The sequence below is a fragment of the Hemicordylus capensis genome, chromosome 3, assembly GCF_027244095.1.
Source record: "Hemicordylus capensis ecotype Gifberg chromosome 3, rHemCap1.1.pri, whole genome shotgun sequence".
Taxonomy (NCBI): domain Eukaryota; kingdom Metazoa; phylum Chordata; class Lepidosauria; order Squamata; family Cordylidae; genus Hemicordylus; species Hemicordylus capensis.
Window position 1 is genome coordinate 220,522,999 of NC_069659.1, and position 15,074 is coordinate 220,538,072.

A 15,074-nucleotide genomic window follows, 5' to 3' on the forward strand; every position below is an offset into this window, starting at 1 on the left:
TGATTTTATGCTCCTAAGTATTTACTTGTGTAACTTGCTCCTTTTGAAGTACTGAGGTTTTGCCTCTGAACACTGTAAGATGTGAATGCAATTTTTTGTCTGCGTTTGGCTTAAAAGATTTACCTATTGTAGCACTTTCTGTTAATAGGGAAGACTGTCTTCAAAGGAGGCAATTCATAAAGATGACGGAGTATTTAAAGCTCCTGCACCACCCCCCAAAGTGATAAAAACTGTGACATTACCTACTCAGCCCTATCAGGAAATAGTAACTGCCTTGAAATGTAGGAAAGAAGACAAAGAAGTAAGTGGAATACTTAGAATGTGCATTTTTCCATAATGCACTTGATGAAAGGTTTTTAGTAATACCAATTAGAAACTAAATTAGTGTCAAAATGAAAAAAAGACTTGTGGAAAATAAACTATCAATTTATCTGAGCTAGCGACTGGTTTCTGATGCTACCAGGAAAAGAAGTCATGGTGTGAGAGCTATAAAAATACCACGTTTTAAACTTCTGCCTTGCAGTTATACACTGTTGTTCAACATGTCAAGCACTTCAATGATGTAGTAGAATTTGGAGAAAATCAAGAGTTCACAGATGATATTGAATACTTGTTAAGTGGACTGAAGAGCAATCAGCCCCTAAACACACGTTGCCTTAGGTAAGAGATCCCTAATATTCAATAGTATTCCACTCTTAATAAGTTGCACACTTGCCTATTTTGGTGTGCTCTGTGCGCACATGTATTTGTATAATTCAATACATCCATAATACAGCTTGCACATTAGATTGAAATGAAAGGGCAGAAATATGTGTTAATTCATGTGTAAAAATTAGTGGATAGGCCACTTGCTAATTAACAACTAGCAGCTTTATTGCCCTTTTGGGATCATGATATGGGAACTTGTACCGGTACGGCTGTATAACAGTAGTGCTATCTTTACTATGGAATCATTTTAAATTGGGTTAATAGATGGAAATCATTTCACATCGATTAAGACAGAACTCTTCAAAAGCACAGCTAGCTAATTCTAGTAACAGTTACAGGTTCTCTGTTTTCAAGAGAAAATAGTAGCCAGACTGCAACCCAGTGGCACAGGTAGAGCAGCAAGAGGAGGTAGGGGGACAGTTGTCTTTGGCTTTCATTGACACGAGTGTGTGTGCGCATATTTATGACAGCGCTTTTGCCATTGTAACTTAATGCCGGGGTAGAAACCAGACATTACTCTGAGGAATCATAGGATACAGACAGAGTTGGCAACCTCGAATCCTTCCTCTCTTCAGCCAACTTAACTAAGACAGTGCAGAACTTACATTGGCTTGATAACAGTATTGTAATTTCCATGCACTACTGCAACTTGGAGTTACACTGGTATAAGTGATTTCTAAGTCTAAGTTGTGCCGTCGGGTCGGTGTCGACTCCTGGCGACCATAGAGCCCTGTGGCTGTCTTTGGTAGAATACAGGAGGAGTATACCATTGCCATCTCCCATGCAGTATGAGATGATGCATTTCAGCATCTTGCTATATCGCTGCTGCCCGATATAGGTGTTTCCCATAGTCTGGGAAACATATCAGCAGGGATTTGAACCAGCAACCTCTTGCTCCCTAGACAAGTTGCTTCCCTGCTGCACTGTTAGGCTATAAGTGATTTAGCAGAAATCTACAGGTGAAACTCAAAAAATTAGAATATCGTGCAAAAGTTCATTAATTTCAGTAATGCAAATTAAAAGGTGAAACTGATATATGAGATAGACGCATTACATGCAAAGCGAGATAAGTCAAGCCTCAATTAGTTATAATTGTGATGATCATGGCGTACAGCTCATGAGAACCCCAAATCCACAATCTCAGAAAATTAGAATATTGTGAAAAGGTTCAACAGTAGGCTCCAGGTGTCCCACTCCGATCAGCTAATCAATCCATAACACCTGCAAAGGGTTCCTGAGCCGTTAAATGGTCTCTCAGTCTGGTTCATTAGGAATCACAATCCTGGGAAAGACTGCTGACTTGACAGTTGTGCAGAAAACCATCATTGACACCCTCTATAAGGAGGGAAAGCCTCAAAAGGTAATTGCAAAAGAAGTTGGATGTTCCCAAAGTGCTGTATCAAAGCACATTAATAGAAAGTTATGTGGAAGGGAAAAGTGTGGAAGAAAAAGGTGCACAGGCAGCAGGGATGACCGCAGCCGGGAGAGGATTGTCAGGAAAAGGCCATTCAAAAGTGTTGGGGACTTTCACAAGGAGTGGACTGAGGCTGGAGTTAGTGCATCAAGAGCCACCACACACAGATGGATCCTGGACATGGGCTTCAAATGTCGTATTCCTCTTGTCAAGCCGCTCCGGAACAACAAACAACGTCAGAAGCATCTTACCTGGGCTCAAGAAAAAAAGAACTGGTCTGTTGCTCAGTGGTCCAAAGTCTTTTTTTCTGATGAGAGCAACTTTTGCATCTCATTTGGAAACCAAGGACCCAGAGTCTGGAGGAAGAATGGAGAGGCACACAATGCAAGATGCTTGAAGTCCAGTGTGAAGTTTCCACAGTCTGTGTTGATTTGGGGAGCCATGTCATCTGCTGGTGTTGGTCCACTGTGCTTCATTAAGTCCAGGGTCAACGCAGCCGTCTATCAGGAAATTTTGGAGCACTTCATGCTTCCTTCCGCAGACGAGCTGTATGGGGATGCTGACTTCATTTTCCAGCAGGACTTGGCACCTGCCCACACTGCCAAAAGTACCAAAACCTGGTTCAATGACCATGGGATTACTGTGTTTGATTGGCCAGCAAACTCGCCTGACCTGAACCCCATAGAGAATCTATGGGGCATTGCCAAGAGAAGGATGAGAGACATGAGACCAAACAATGCAGAAGAGCTGAAGGCCGCTATTGAAGCATCCTGGTCTTCCATAATACCTCATCAGTGCCACAGGCTGATAGCATCCATGCCACGCCGCATTGAGGCAGTAATTGCTGCAAAAGGGGCCCAAACCAAGTACTGAATACATATGCATGCTTATACTTTTCAGAGGTCTGATATTGTTCTATTTACAATCCTCGTTTTATTGGTTTCATGTAATATTCTAATTTTCTGAGATTGTGGATTTGGGGTTCTCATGAGCTGTACGCCATGATCATCACAATTATAACAAATTAAGGCTTGACTTATCTCGCTTTGCATGTAATGTGTCTGTCTCATATATCAGTTCCACCTTTTAATTTGCATTACTGAAATTAATGGACTTTTGCACGATATTCTAATTTTTCGAGTTTCACCTGTATTACTCAGCTAGCGAGACTTGAGGATTGCTTTACTCAGTTATTATGCATATTAAGTATATGTGTTCTGTGATGATAGACTTAGATGCACTGTGGCTCATCAGATTTTGTATGTGTGTGTTTGTTAGTGTTATCAGCTTGGCGACAAAGTGCGCCATGCCCAGTTTCCGAATGCATTTGAGAGCACACGGGATGGTAGCTATGGTCTTCAAAACACTGGATGACTCGCAGCATCACCAGGTATGTATATCTTATGTGCCTGATAGCTTTCAAAACTGAAATATATTGCTGTCTTGCCTTTCATTTTCCTAGGGGCAAGCCGTTTTTTATTCTAGGCTGTTCCAAACTTATTGACCCCCACCCCCCCCCCCAACTCCTTCAGGCACACTATTGCACGTGCCCACACGATCCATGCTGCTTCCAGCAGCGCAAATCTTGGGAAGCCGGGACAATGTGTCCTGGCCTCCAGGAACCCCACAATGCACCTCGCAACTAGTGTGGTGCATGTGGTGGTGGGGCTCCCATGAAGTCTGTGTCTCCTAGGGATGCATGGGCTAGGCTGCTCGTGAGAACAACCTTATGTGCTCTGTATTGAAAGCTGTTTCTGGGTCCAGCGGAACCAAAAGAAGCCCATTTCTCCAGCCAGTTCCTAGACTACACACTATCCAGTAGAGTAACCCAGGTAGCCTTTGTACCAAATCCAGACTGAAAGCCAGCTCGATAAGGATCAAGATTAATGGTGGTATTCAGCAAAGCCTGGAGCTTGGTTGGCACCACCCACTCAAATATGTCCCCTAAGAAAAGCAAATTAGAAATAGGCTAGTAATTATTAAGTATGGCTGAATTCTGGGATAATTTCTTCAGTAAAAGTCTCATATCAGCTTTTTTCAGAATAACTGTGAAATGTGCCGTCAAATCAGTTTCGACTCATGGTGACTACAGAGCCCTGTGGTTGTCTTTGGTAGAATACAGGAGAGGTTTACCATTGCCTCCTCCCACGCAATATGAGATGATGCCTTTCAGCATCTTGCTATATCACTGCTGCCCGATATAGGTGTTTCCCATAGTCTGGGGAACATACCTGCGGGGATTTGAACTGGCAACCTCTGGCTTAATAATCAAGTCATTTCACTGCTGCGCCACTTTAAGTAAGCAGGGAGGTCAAGGATAGAGGAAACGGGTGGTCAGCCTGCCCTATACAAATAAAGTTTAATGTTGTCATGCATCAGATCTGGATCGAGATCTATCGACAGCCATAAGAATGGGTTCTGCGCCTGCGCAGGAATCACCGCGGTAGCCATGCCTCAGCTTGTCGAGGCGTCCAAGCCCTGCCCACACGCAGCACGTGCTATTTAAGAGCGGGGCTGGGCGCCATGTTCCTCAGTTCTTTTCGAACCGCCTTCACGCGTGGACCTTGGTCTGCCGCCTATTCGTCGGAAAGTTCCTCAGTGTTCTCTTCAGATACATTTTTCTCTTTTCTTGGACTGATCATTTCGTGTACGACTCCTTGTTCTGGCTGACGGACTCTTCTAAAGTTTGACTAGGAACAGCTGCCGACCAACGACTGGCTTGACGCGGAACGGACTTGACTTCCCTGTCGTCGCGCTATGGCGGACGATAAAAAGTCTTTTAAGAGGTGTAAGGGCTGCGATGCAAAGCTCCCTTCCAAAGACCTCCATGAATTATGCCTTATGTGCTTGGGCGAAGAACATAATGTTTCTACATGTAAGATTTGTCTATTGTTTTCAAAGCAGACGCGAAAAAATCGAGCGCTTCGCCTCAGAGCGGCGATCTATGATGAGGTGTTAAGTCCCTCAACACCGGGCATGCCTCACTCCCCAGCATCGAGGGCTCAGTCTGCTTTCATACTGCGTTCGAAGTCAAAAATTACGACGTCGACGCAACCTGGATCTCCACATTCAAAGTCCAGGACCTCGACTTCGAAAAACTCCGGACCCTCGGTATTGCCTTTGACATCGAACCGATCGTCGACACCGAGCGGAGTCCCTTCGGCTGCGAAGCCCGTCTCGACATCGAGCAGTCAGAAGCGTCGAGTCCCATTGATCTCCAGCAGTGATCCCGATGCCGACGAAGCCGCGACGATGTCTACGGCAAAGCGTCGTAGATTGATCGATCTTACGGGAGACGCTACGCCTCCTCACCCTTCCACTTGACATCGACCTTCTTCTACGCCGACCTGCCCTTCGACGCCGAGGCCATTGACACTGAATGTTTCGGCACCGAGAGCGAGATCCCTCTCGCCTGCTCCGACACCAGTCCCCTCCTCTCCACCTTCACCACCACCGGCTCCGGGACCTAGCGCACCTCTGTCGCTACATACACCCCTGCTTACTGCGTCGAGTCAGGTCACTCCTCGATATCGATCTCCACCCCCAACCTTCGATATCGAAGGAGATACTCAAGATGCTGTAATAGGCTTACATCCGTCTACAACTCAATTGCTCCTGTCGCTCTTGGACTCCACCGCAAGTATACCTTCACAGGCCACATTTAGGGGCTTCCCAGCATCGGAAAAGGAATCTCAATCGACTTCGACTCGTCCTGTCCACCCGGTGCCATCACTCTCTGCGGCCCAATTGCAAAGCCCTTTGCCTTGGCACACCTGTGGGTTTACTCATACGCCTCCACCACACATACCTGGTTCGGGTCCGGCTGTCTCGACCGGTTCCCAAACATCTTTACCAACCGGATCCTGGGAACCACTGACTTCTCTTCCCGCTACAGTGACTCTACGCACGTTATCTGCGTCTACTAATACTCCCTCCAGAGCGACCAGACACTCGTCAACGCAAACACCTGCAGTTATTACCACTGATGTCTGCGTACAAACGCGACCACCAGTAACCCGTTCTGTAGCGGCTCAAATGGCACCCCTGCCTTCACCTCCCACTCCTTCAGTGCGTTCTCAAGGGACAGCGCCTACTTCTCCAATAGCCTCGCCTTCTGAACACTACGGCTCGTTGGATTTCGAATCGGACCCCGAAGGTGAGGAGGCCATTATTGAACGTCCCACGGATGTGGCACCAACGGTGTATGTGTCACCCAACGAAGAAATGAAAGCGTACCACCGTCACGTGCGTACCATGGTGGACGCCTTAGGTCTAGACCTACACTCCGAGCTGACAACAATAGACGATCCCGTCTACAGTTTTATGTTGAAGTCGCAATCGACGGCCCCAGTAGCCCTCCCGATGCTCCCGGTAATCACGAGGGCAGCTAAATGTGCTTGGGAGGTACTCCATACTTCCACCCCTGCTTCTAAAAGGCTGGAGAGCCTTTATCGTATAATGGAGAAAGACAATACGTACCTTTTAAAGCATCCGGCGCCCAATTCCCTTGTAATTGACTGTGCCTCTGCGTCGAAGTCTGGGAAATGTCATATCGTTCCTCCTGAAAAAGAGGGAAGGAAGTTAGACATCTTAGGCCGCAAAACCTATTCAACTGCGTGCCTTTTAATCAAAGTGGCTAATTACTCAGCATGTACCGCTAAATACACTTACAGTCTTTGGGAAGGATTGCTTGCAGAACTTGACAACCTATCACCAGAAGAATTCAAAATTAATTTTCAAAAAATTCTGGAGCGCTCGGGTGATCTCACTAGGCAACAACTCAGTATTGCCAAACACCTAGCTGAGAGCGAGTCCAGAGCTATGGCTGCCGCTATCACTCTCCATAGGCATGCCTGGCTCAGGTCTACTACCTTACAAACAGACATGAGAGATAAGATAGAAGGGCTTCCTTTTGATGGCACCGGCCTGTTTAGTGAAACCACGGATGCCACTATGGAACAACTTAAAAAAACCAAGTTCACCGCAATGACGTTTACAGCACAACCTTCCACTTCTACGTACGCATCCAAGTACCGCTCGACGTATGGTAAGCAGCGCCCTCCTTTCAGACATCAAGACCGTAGGGACTTCTGCAGGTCCTACCAACCTTACCACCGGCGCACTTACCAGACCAAGTTCAAAGCAAATCAGGCCCAACGTCCTAAGGGATCAGATACCCAGAAGCGCCTTTGAGACTCAAGTCCGTCCACCGTCAACTCTCCACTCCCCACCCCCGCCGTCGGGGGCAATAACGTCTCAACTAATGGGTCCCTACACCGACCCCTTGCCAGCTCAACCCTCCATCAGACTGGCGAGCCATGCCCCCGCATGGCAACATATAACATCAGACCGTTGGGTCTTGAAGATTGTATCTTCAGGATATGCCATTGAATTCAAGTCAATTCCACGGTTCAGGGGAGTGATATTCACCCTTCCTTCCCCTACACTATGGGAGGAAGTCAAAGAACTTCTAGAGAAAGGGGCAGTTGCCCCAGTACGGTGGGCGGACAGACAGGATGGATTTTACTCCCATTATTTTCAAATCCCGAAACGGGACGGGGGCATCCGTCCGATCGTGGATCTACGCAACCTAAACAAGTTTGTCCATGTCAGGAAGTTCAGAATGATGGCGTTGCAGCAAATCCTCCCGCTCCTCCAAGGGGAGCAGTGGCTGGCAACGCTGGATCTCAAGGACGCCTATTTCCATGTGAACATTCGACCCCCGCATCGGAAATTCCTACACTTCATGGTCGGTCACCAAGTGTACCAATACAATGTATTACCCTTCGGTCTGTCCTCCGCCCCAAGGGTCTTTACGAAGTGTATGGCCCCAGTGATTGCCTACCTGCGAACGCAAGGCGTCACAGTCTACCCTTACCTAGACGACTGGCTCCTGGCCTCAAAGGATCAAAACGAGTTACGTTTGCAGATCCATTATGTTCTGTCGGTCCTCCTCGACCTAGGCATCCAAGTCAATTGGAAAAAGTCACGCCTGGAACCTATGCAGGTGGCAAACTACATAGGAGCGGTATTGGACACAATACACCAAAGAGCATACTTACCAGAAGAGAGGCACGACTTGATCAAGGGCATGGTAACTCTATTTCGAAATCACCCTATCCAACCTGCACGCTCCATCCAACGCTTACTGGGCCTTATGGCCTCATGCAATGTGGTGATTCACTATGCCCGTCTAAAGATGAGGAAGCTTCAGCTCTGGTTTCTCTCAATTTTTCATCCTGCAAGACACAACCAGGAGAAACGCCTGTTGATCCCTACACCCATTCTTCAATCTCTCTCCTGGTGGACAGAACGCAGGAACCTCCTGGAGGGAGTACCCTTCGAGCTTCCTTCCCCGACCCTCTGGCTCACAACGGATGCCTCCCTTCTAGGATGGGGTGCACATTGTGTGGGCCGACGAACCCAGGGCAGGTGGTCCCTCAACCAATCTCAATTCCATATAAACTTCCTGGAATTACTGGCAGTTTTTCTCGCTCTACGATCTTTCCTACCACTATTAGAAGGCAGCTGTGCCCAAGTATAATTGGACAACACGACAGCACAAGCCTACATAAACTGCCAGGGCGGAACGGTCTCCCGGAGCTTGTGCGCTCTAGTCCTCCAGATGTGGCACTGGTGCATACGCCACAAAATCTACCTTCTCGCAGCCCACATCAAGGGTCTAGAGAACAGCCTAGTGGACAATCAGTCGAGTGTTCCTGAACGACACTCACCATGAATGGGAAATCAATCAGAGATACATCAACCCGCTATTCCGTCAATGGATTCGTCCATCGATAGACCTGTTTGCGACCTCAACAAACAAGAAGTGTGCCCGCTTCTGCTCCAGAGCAGGTCACGACCTGCTATCATTGGGGGATGCTTTTCAGCTGGACTGGACACTGGAAACACCCTACATGTTTCCTCCTCAACCCCTAATTGCCAGAGTAGTGGCTCAACTCCTAGCGCACCCAACTCCCTGCATTCTCGTGACGCCTTGGTGGCCGAGGCAGCCTTGGTTTCCACAAGTACGCAGAATGTCCGGAAATCTTTTCCATCGCTTCCCACCAGAAGCGGATCTTCTCTCACAGGACAACGGCCACGTGCTCCACCCAGATGTTCTCACTCTCTGTCTGACGGCGTGGCGAATAAACTTTTAGATGATATATTGTTGAATCAAAGGAAATTGTCAACCAGACGAAATTATCACAGCAAATGGCTTCGATTTAAGGCTTATGCAAAGTCCCATGGTTTTTTGCCCAGACGAGCCTCCGTTCGCCAAGTACTCCTCTACCTGTCCACTCTTAAATCGCAGGTCTTGGCAAATGTTTCTGTCAAGGTGCACCTTGCCTCCCTATCGTCCCTTCACCCGGGCTGTGACGGTGTCATTCTCTTCTCACACCCCCTCAGCAAGGCCTTCCTGAAGGGCCTCTCCAATGTCTATCCACCGATAAGACCGCCAGTGGAACCTTGGAGCCTGTCTTTGGTCCTTTCTTCACTGACGCAAAAGCCCTTCGAACCTCTGGCCTCGACGTCTTTGAAGTTACTATCCTTAAAGACCGCGTTCCTGGTTGCAATCACGACAGCACGTCGGGTGAGTGAACTCACTGCATTGAGAATTGACTCCCCATACACTCAATTTCATGACGACAAAGTACGTATGCGACTGGACCCTGCTTTTCTGCCGAAAGTAGTTTCAGATTTTCACTTAAATCAGGACATTATTCTACCTACCTTCTTTAGGAACCCACAATCGGCCTTGGAAAGATCCATGCATTCGCTGGACGTTCGTAGGGCCCTTCTATTCTATATGGCTCGTAAGAGAGACTTTAGAGCCACCACACTTCTCTTTGTATCATACAGCGGCGCCGCCAAGGGCTCACCAATTTCTCGTCAACGATTGTCTAGATGGCTCGTCAACCTCATCTTACTCACGTATGAGATACAGCATAAAACACCTCCGAAATCCATCAAAGCCCCTTCCACACGGGCTTACGGTTCATCGGCTGCGCACTTTTCGGGGATTGGCTTCCTGGACATATGCAAGGCAGCTACATGGTCGTCCAATCTCCCATTTGTCAAGCATTACACCATAGACGTGCGCTCTGCTGCAGAGGCTAGTTTTGGGAGAAGTGTTCTTAAGCGGGTATTGCAATAGCACTACTGCACCCCCCTCCTTGGGGAGCTTCCTAAACACCCATTCTTATGGCTGTCGACGGATCTCGATCCAGATAAACAGGTTGCTCACCTGTAACTTATGATCTGGTAGAGATCCGTCGATATCCATAAGACCCTCCCATCCTTCCCCTCTGCAGTAGTGATGCTCCTCTGTGTGCGTGATGCTTACTATACTTACCGTATCTATTCGTCTCCACTCATGATGTCCATCTGCGATGATCGTCTTCCTCGGCGGTCGTCCAAAGAACTGAGGAACATGGTGCCCAGCCCCGCTCTTAAATAGCACGCGCTGCATGTGGGCGGGGCTTGGACGCCTCGACAAGCTGAGGCATGGCTACCGCGGGGATTCCTGTGCAGGTGCAGAACCCATTTTTATGGATGTCGACGGATCTCTACCAGATCATAAGTTACAGGTGAGCAACCTGTTTTTAGGAAGAATACACATGTATTTCTAAATCCTTCAGAATTTCCATGTGTACACACCTGAACTCTGCATTATGCTGTTCTGAAGGTGTTTGTACTGCGCTGGTCCTTTATTCCATCTGATCAAATAGTTATCAGTGTAGTTGACCACCACCTGCACATCGAGAGCTGCATTTTCAAAGTGAGCGGGGGAAGGAAGATTCCACTTTTTGCTGAGGTGATCATTGAAACACCCTTAGTCCCGGCTTGCACAACAAAGACCCATGGACTGATTAAAATCTCCTGAGGAACTTTAATTTTTTTGGAGAAGTAGCTCTTTCCTACATTTATAATTTTGTAATTAAGATGCAAGTTTCTTCCAAGATCATAACAAGTTACTTGGGGGGAGATGCCTGTGTTGCACTGCTGTTCTGCAGCTCTTCCCCCTAGATTTAGAGATATGTGGAAGACCAGTTATGGGGTGGGGGTGGGGGGTGGGGTTTGCCGTATTCTTATTACAAGCCCCAGCTGTCCTTCCAGTCTTCAAATGGAGGAGAGAGTCAGGATTGTTCTTGAGGTTGCATTACATTTCAGAAGCTTCAGGTGCCTCTGAAGCACAGCATAACCATGGGACAATCCCTTCTCCCACTGCAAAGTTGGGAGGAAGTGTCATTTTTATGTTTGATCAACCTTACTTCCTCCAACTTGGAACTGAAGTGGGCGCCTCTGAGCCTGACGTACGCTCTGTAGGATTCCAGGAATGACGAGTTCTCCTCCTCAGGTCTACTCTTGATGCTTTGGAAGAGAGCAAGAATTTTTTCCCCCTGATGTAGTGCTACATTTAGAGGCATGATGTGACATTGGGGGACAAGATTCCACTTCTTGGAGGAGGCAAGGTCCTGTCAACCAGAAATTTTTGGTTGGCTACTAGGGCCAACCAACATTGGTTGACTCCTGAGGTCTGGAAATGGAGCATAATGAGTGTGAAGAAAGAATGTAGGGAAGTGAGGGATGGGGTTGCAGTGATGTGAGGAGTGGCAGAGTCAGCTATATGTCTTGTCTCATGGGGTGGCAGGTAGTAACTGAGAAACAAGCTGCAGAGAGATGTGCAAATGGAAAAAGGGGGAGCATAGATAGAGATGCAAATCTGTGGTGGTGTGAAGAAAGCAGAGTGTGTTCTGAAGTGTAGAGAAACAAGTGCTAGAGGGTGAAAAGAGAGAAAAAGATTAATAGAGGGGCCTGGAGAGCTGAGGTGTAAAGAGGTAAGGCCCAGACAGAAGGAGATTACTAGGAAGTGTTACTTTATCAATAGCACTTTTCTGTGATTAACACAGTGATGCATCTCTTGAGTTAGTAAAAATATACATTTTTTGTAGATACTTTGTGCTGTCCTTTGATGTAAAAATTGACCTTTTGTGTTGAGTTGTGCCCCTTCTTTAATGTCCACATTATTATGGTACTACTGTCGCTTTGCTGTAGGCTCATGAGCTCTAGTATGTACAGCTAAATATACTGTCTTAAGCATGTGCACCTGGAAAGAGGTATTGTTAAAATCGGATGTGACTTTTAAGATAAATGTGCTTGGTGGGAAGAGAGAATTGTGATTTGTGGCCAAATAGTATTTCATCAAATTGTATCTGAACATGAGCAGAGATCTGAAGAGCTAAACCAAGGATTTCTACATGGTTGTAAAACTTCAGAGATTTTCCTTTCTACCACAGCCTCTCATGAAGTTGAAAACTTGCTTCCTAAAATCATGGAACCCCCAATAACAGTCTCCAGCAGTGATCCCTCGAAGAGGGGTTTCCAGATGTTATTGACAACTCCCAGAATCCCCAGCTGCAATGGCTTTTGCTTGGGGATTCTGGGAGTTGTAGTCAACAGCATCTAGAAATTCCTCTTAGAGGGACCACTGGTCTCCAGCATAGTGCTAGGAGCTGCAGTTGGAAGTGGAAATTGGAAGAGATTTTCCCACTAACAATGTACTTCTTGTTTTTAAAAGTGTTTCAATCAGATTTTTACCACTCTGAAATATTTTTGTTACTTTTTTCTTTTCTTTTGAAGAATCTGTCGCTTTGTACAGCAGCTTTAATGTATATCTTGAGCAGAGATCGTCTGAATATGGATCTAGATAGAGCCAGCTTAGATTTAATGATTCGTCTTCTGGAACTAGAGCAAGACTCTTCATCCAAGTTGCTCAATGAAAAAGACATGAACAAAATTAAGGAAAAAATCCGCAGACTCTGTGAAACTGTTCACAATAAACATCTCGATTTAGAAAATATAACGGTGGGTTCTGTGACCTTTTTTTTTTTTAACCTAACTTGTACCCAGAATCATTTTAATGTGAAATGCTTGTGAAAATAGTAGTAGGTGCTTTTACTGTCTTGTACATACTTGTTAAGTGTTTAAGATACCTTTTGTTAAGGTAGTATTTATAAAATATAGAAGAATTCTTTGAAAATATCTTCTGCAGCTGTTATTTATTGTCATGATCTCTTACTCACATCTAAAATAAAATTTTAGAATATCAAGAACATTGAATTCCTGAAAGATAAAACCAGAACACTTAAGTATTTAATGGTGCAATTTTCATCCCATGTTTCTCTGCTTGTAGTGATTTTCAATGCAGGGAAAGTAGATGATTTTAGCCAAGTCATTGTATGCTTATATTTAATTGATTCTGTTAATAAACAGCAACTCCAGCTGAGACAGAAAGCCAAAACAATAACATATGACCAGTAGAGTGATTGAGTGAGAGTGTGTGTGTGTGTTTGTGTGCGCGCGTGCGTGTGTGCGCACACAAACATATACTCATACATACTGAACTTATATATGTAATTATTTCAGTATGTTATGCAATTACACATTTTCACAATGGAAGACACAGTTTAATATACAGTTGTAATGGGGTTAAAATACATTATCTGATGTAAATGTCAAAAAGTGTGTGCATGCTACTGGTATCTCTCCCCCCCCTCCCCAAATTGCCTTCACACTTTGCCTAATCACCTAGTACAGAGGGAAGGCTTCACTCTCAAATGCCAGCCTTAAAAAACAAAACAAAACATAAAACAAGCCGTCAGCATACAGCTTGGATTGCTGTTGTGTATGGGATGGGTAAGACTGCATAGAGGGATCACTTTACTGTGGTTCTGCCCACTTTGGTTTTGAAAAATGCCCATGTTGCTGCACAGTAAAGTCTTTGATTGGTGGGGTGGTGGTGTTTTGCAATGCTATTGCCCTATATTTGGGAATGTAAGACTTTACAAAATGGTCTAGCTTTACCACATAACAGTTTTTGTCTGAGTAGCAAGTACTATTTTTAAGAGCTGGAAGGAAATATCCAGGATATTACAGTAACATTTTGCTATACTACAATAGTCTGGGGGTGGCGGGTGGCAGAGCAATAGCAATAAACCACCTACATAACATAGCCTTTGTGCTTAAACTAATAATACATCATGTAATTGAGATCCAAGTTGCAGCATTAATGGAAGAAGAAATTGGTAGCTTTGTGTTATAATTAATAAACAAATTTGGGTGTGTGTGTGTTCTAGACAGGGCATTTGGCAATGGAGACGCTGCTCTCACTTACTTCAAAACGGGCAGGGGACTGGTTTAAAGAAGAACTGCGGCTTCTTGGTGGTCTTGATCACATTGTAGATAAAGGTATGTATTTTTCCCCTGAGGACTAAAACATATAGATATTAAAAATGGAAAGTGCTTTGAGTATGGTAAAATGATTGGGCTGTTTCTTAATTAAAATGCACAACTTATATAAACATTTGCTAAACTTAGGTCGATGTATTATAAACTATTGGTAGAGATGGTTATCTAGAGCTGGGATTTGACAACTCATACAAAAGAAAAATGTATTGTCAAAGATAATAAAAGCTGACAGTATCTATCTCCAGTAGAGAATGAAAAAAGGGAGCAGAGCTTTTCATATTAATAGCTTAATTGTAGATCTCATGATTCAGTTTGAGCCATCCCCATACAACTGCATGGATCTATTGGTGGAATATTAGGTTGCCTTATTAAATGTTACAGATCAGGCAGTCAAGCCAATAATGTCCTGGATGCAGGAGCAGAAGAAAAAGTTAGTGGATTTGCTGCATTACAACTTTTTAACTAAGCCCCCAAAATGTACTTGCCTGGTGATGATGGGGTGTCTCTTAAAAAAAATTTTTTTTTGCTGCCACAGTGACTTAAATTGACACCTAGAAGCACTGAAAACCATTGCAGCAGCTAGATCCTGCCAGTCACCTTTTCTAGCCTATTTTCCTTAAGGAAAGTAAGTTTATGAGATCACCCGGCATTCTGTATTGTGTCCCTTATCAACTTTGCAATGCCTGGACTAATATGAAAC

At 45.4% G+C, this 15,074-nt stretch overlaps 1 protein-coding gene across 5 annotated transcripts in view; it reads left to right on the forward strand.

Moving 5' to 3' along the window:
• WAPL (WAPL cohesin release factor) overlaps positions 1 to 15,074 on the forward strand; it is a 96,778-nt gene that overhangs the window by 34,201 nt on the left and 47,503 nt on the right. For all 5 annotated transcript variants that reach the window (XR_008319319.1, XM_053308751.1, XM_053308752.1 and 2 more), the window contains 5 exons: positions 149 to 301; positions 524 to 660; positions 3,401 to 3,512; positions 12,767 to 12,991; positions 14,263 to 14,374. Coding sequence is in view for 4 of the 5 variants with exons in the window: in XM_053308751.1 (XP_053164726.1) it covers positions 149 to 301; positions 524 to 660; positions 3,401 to 3,512; positions 12,767 to 12,991; positions 14,263 to 14,374 (739 nt within the window). In the remaining variant the exon portion in view is untranslated. The remainder of the gene's footprint in view (positions 1 to 148; positions 302 to 523; positions 661 to 3,400; positions 3,513 to 12,766; positions 12,992 to 14,262; positions 14,375 to 15,074) is intronic.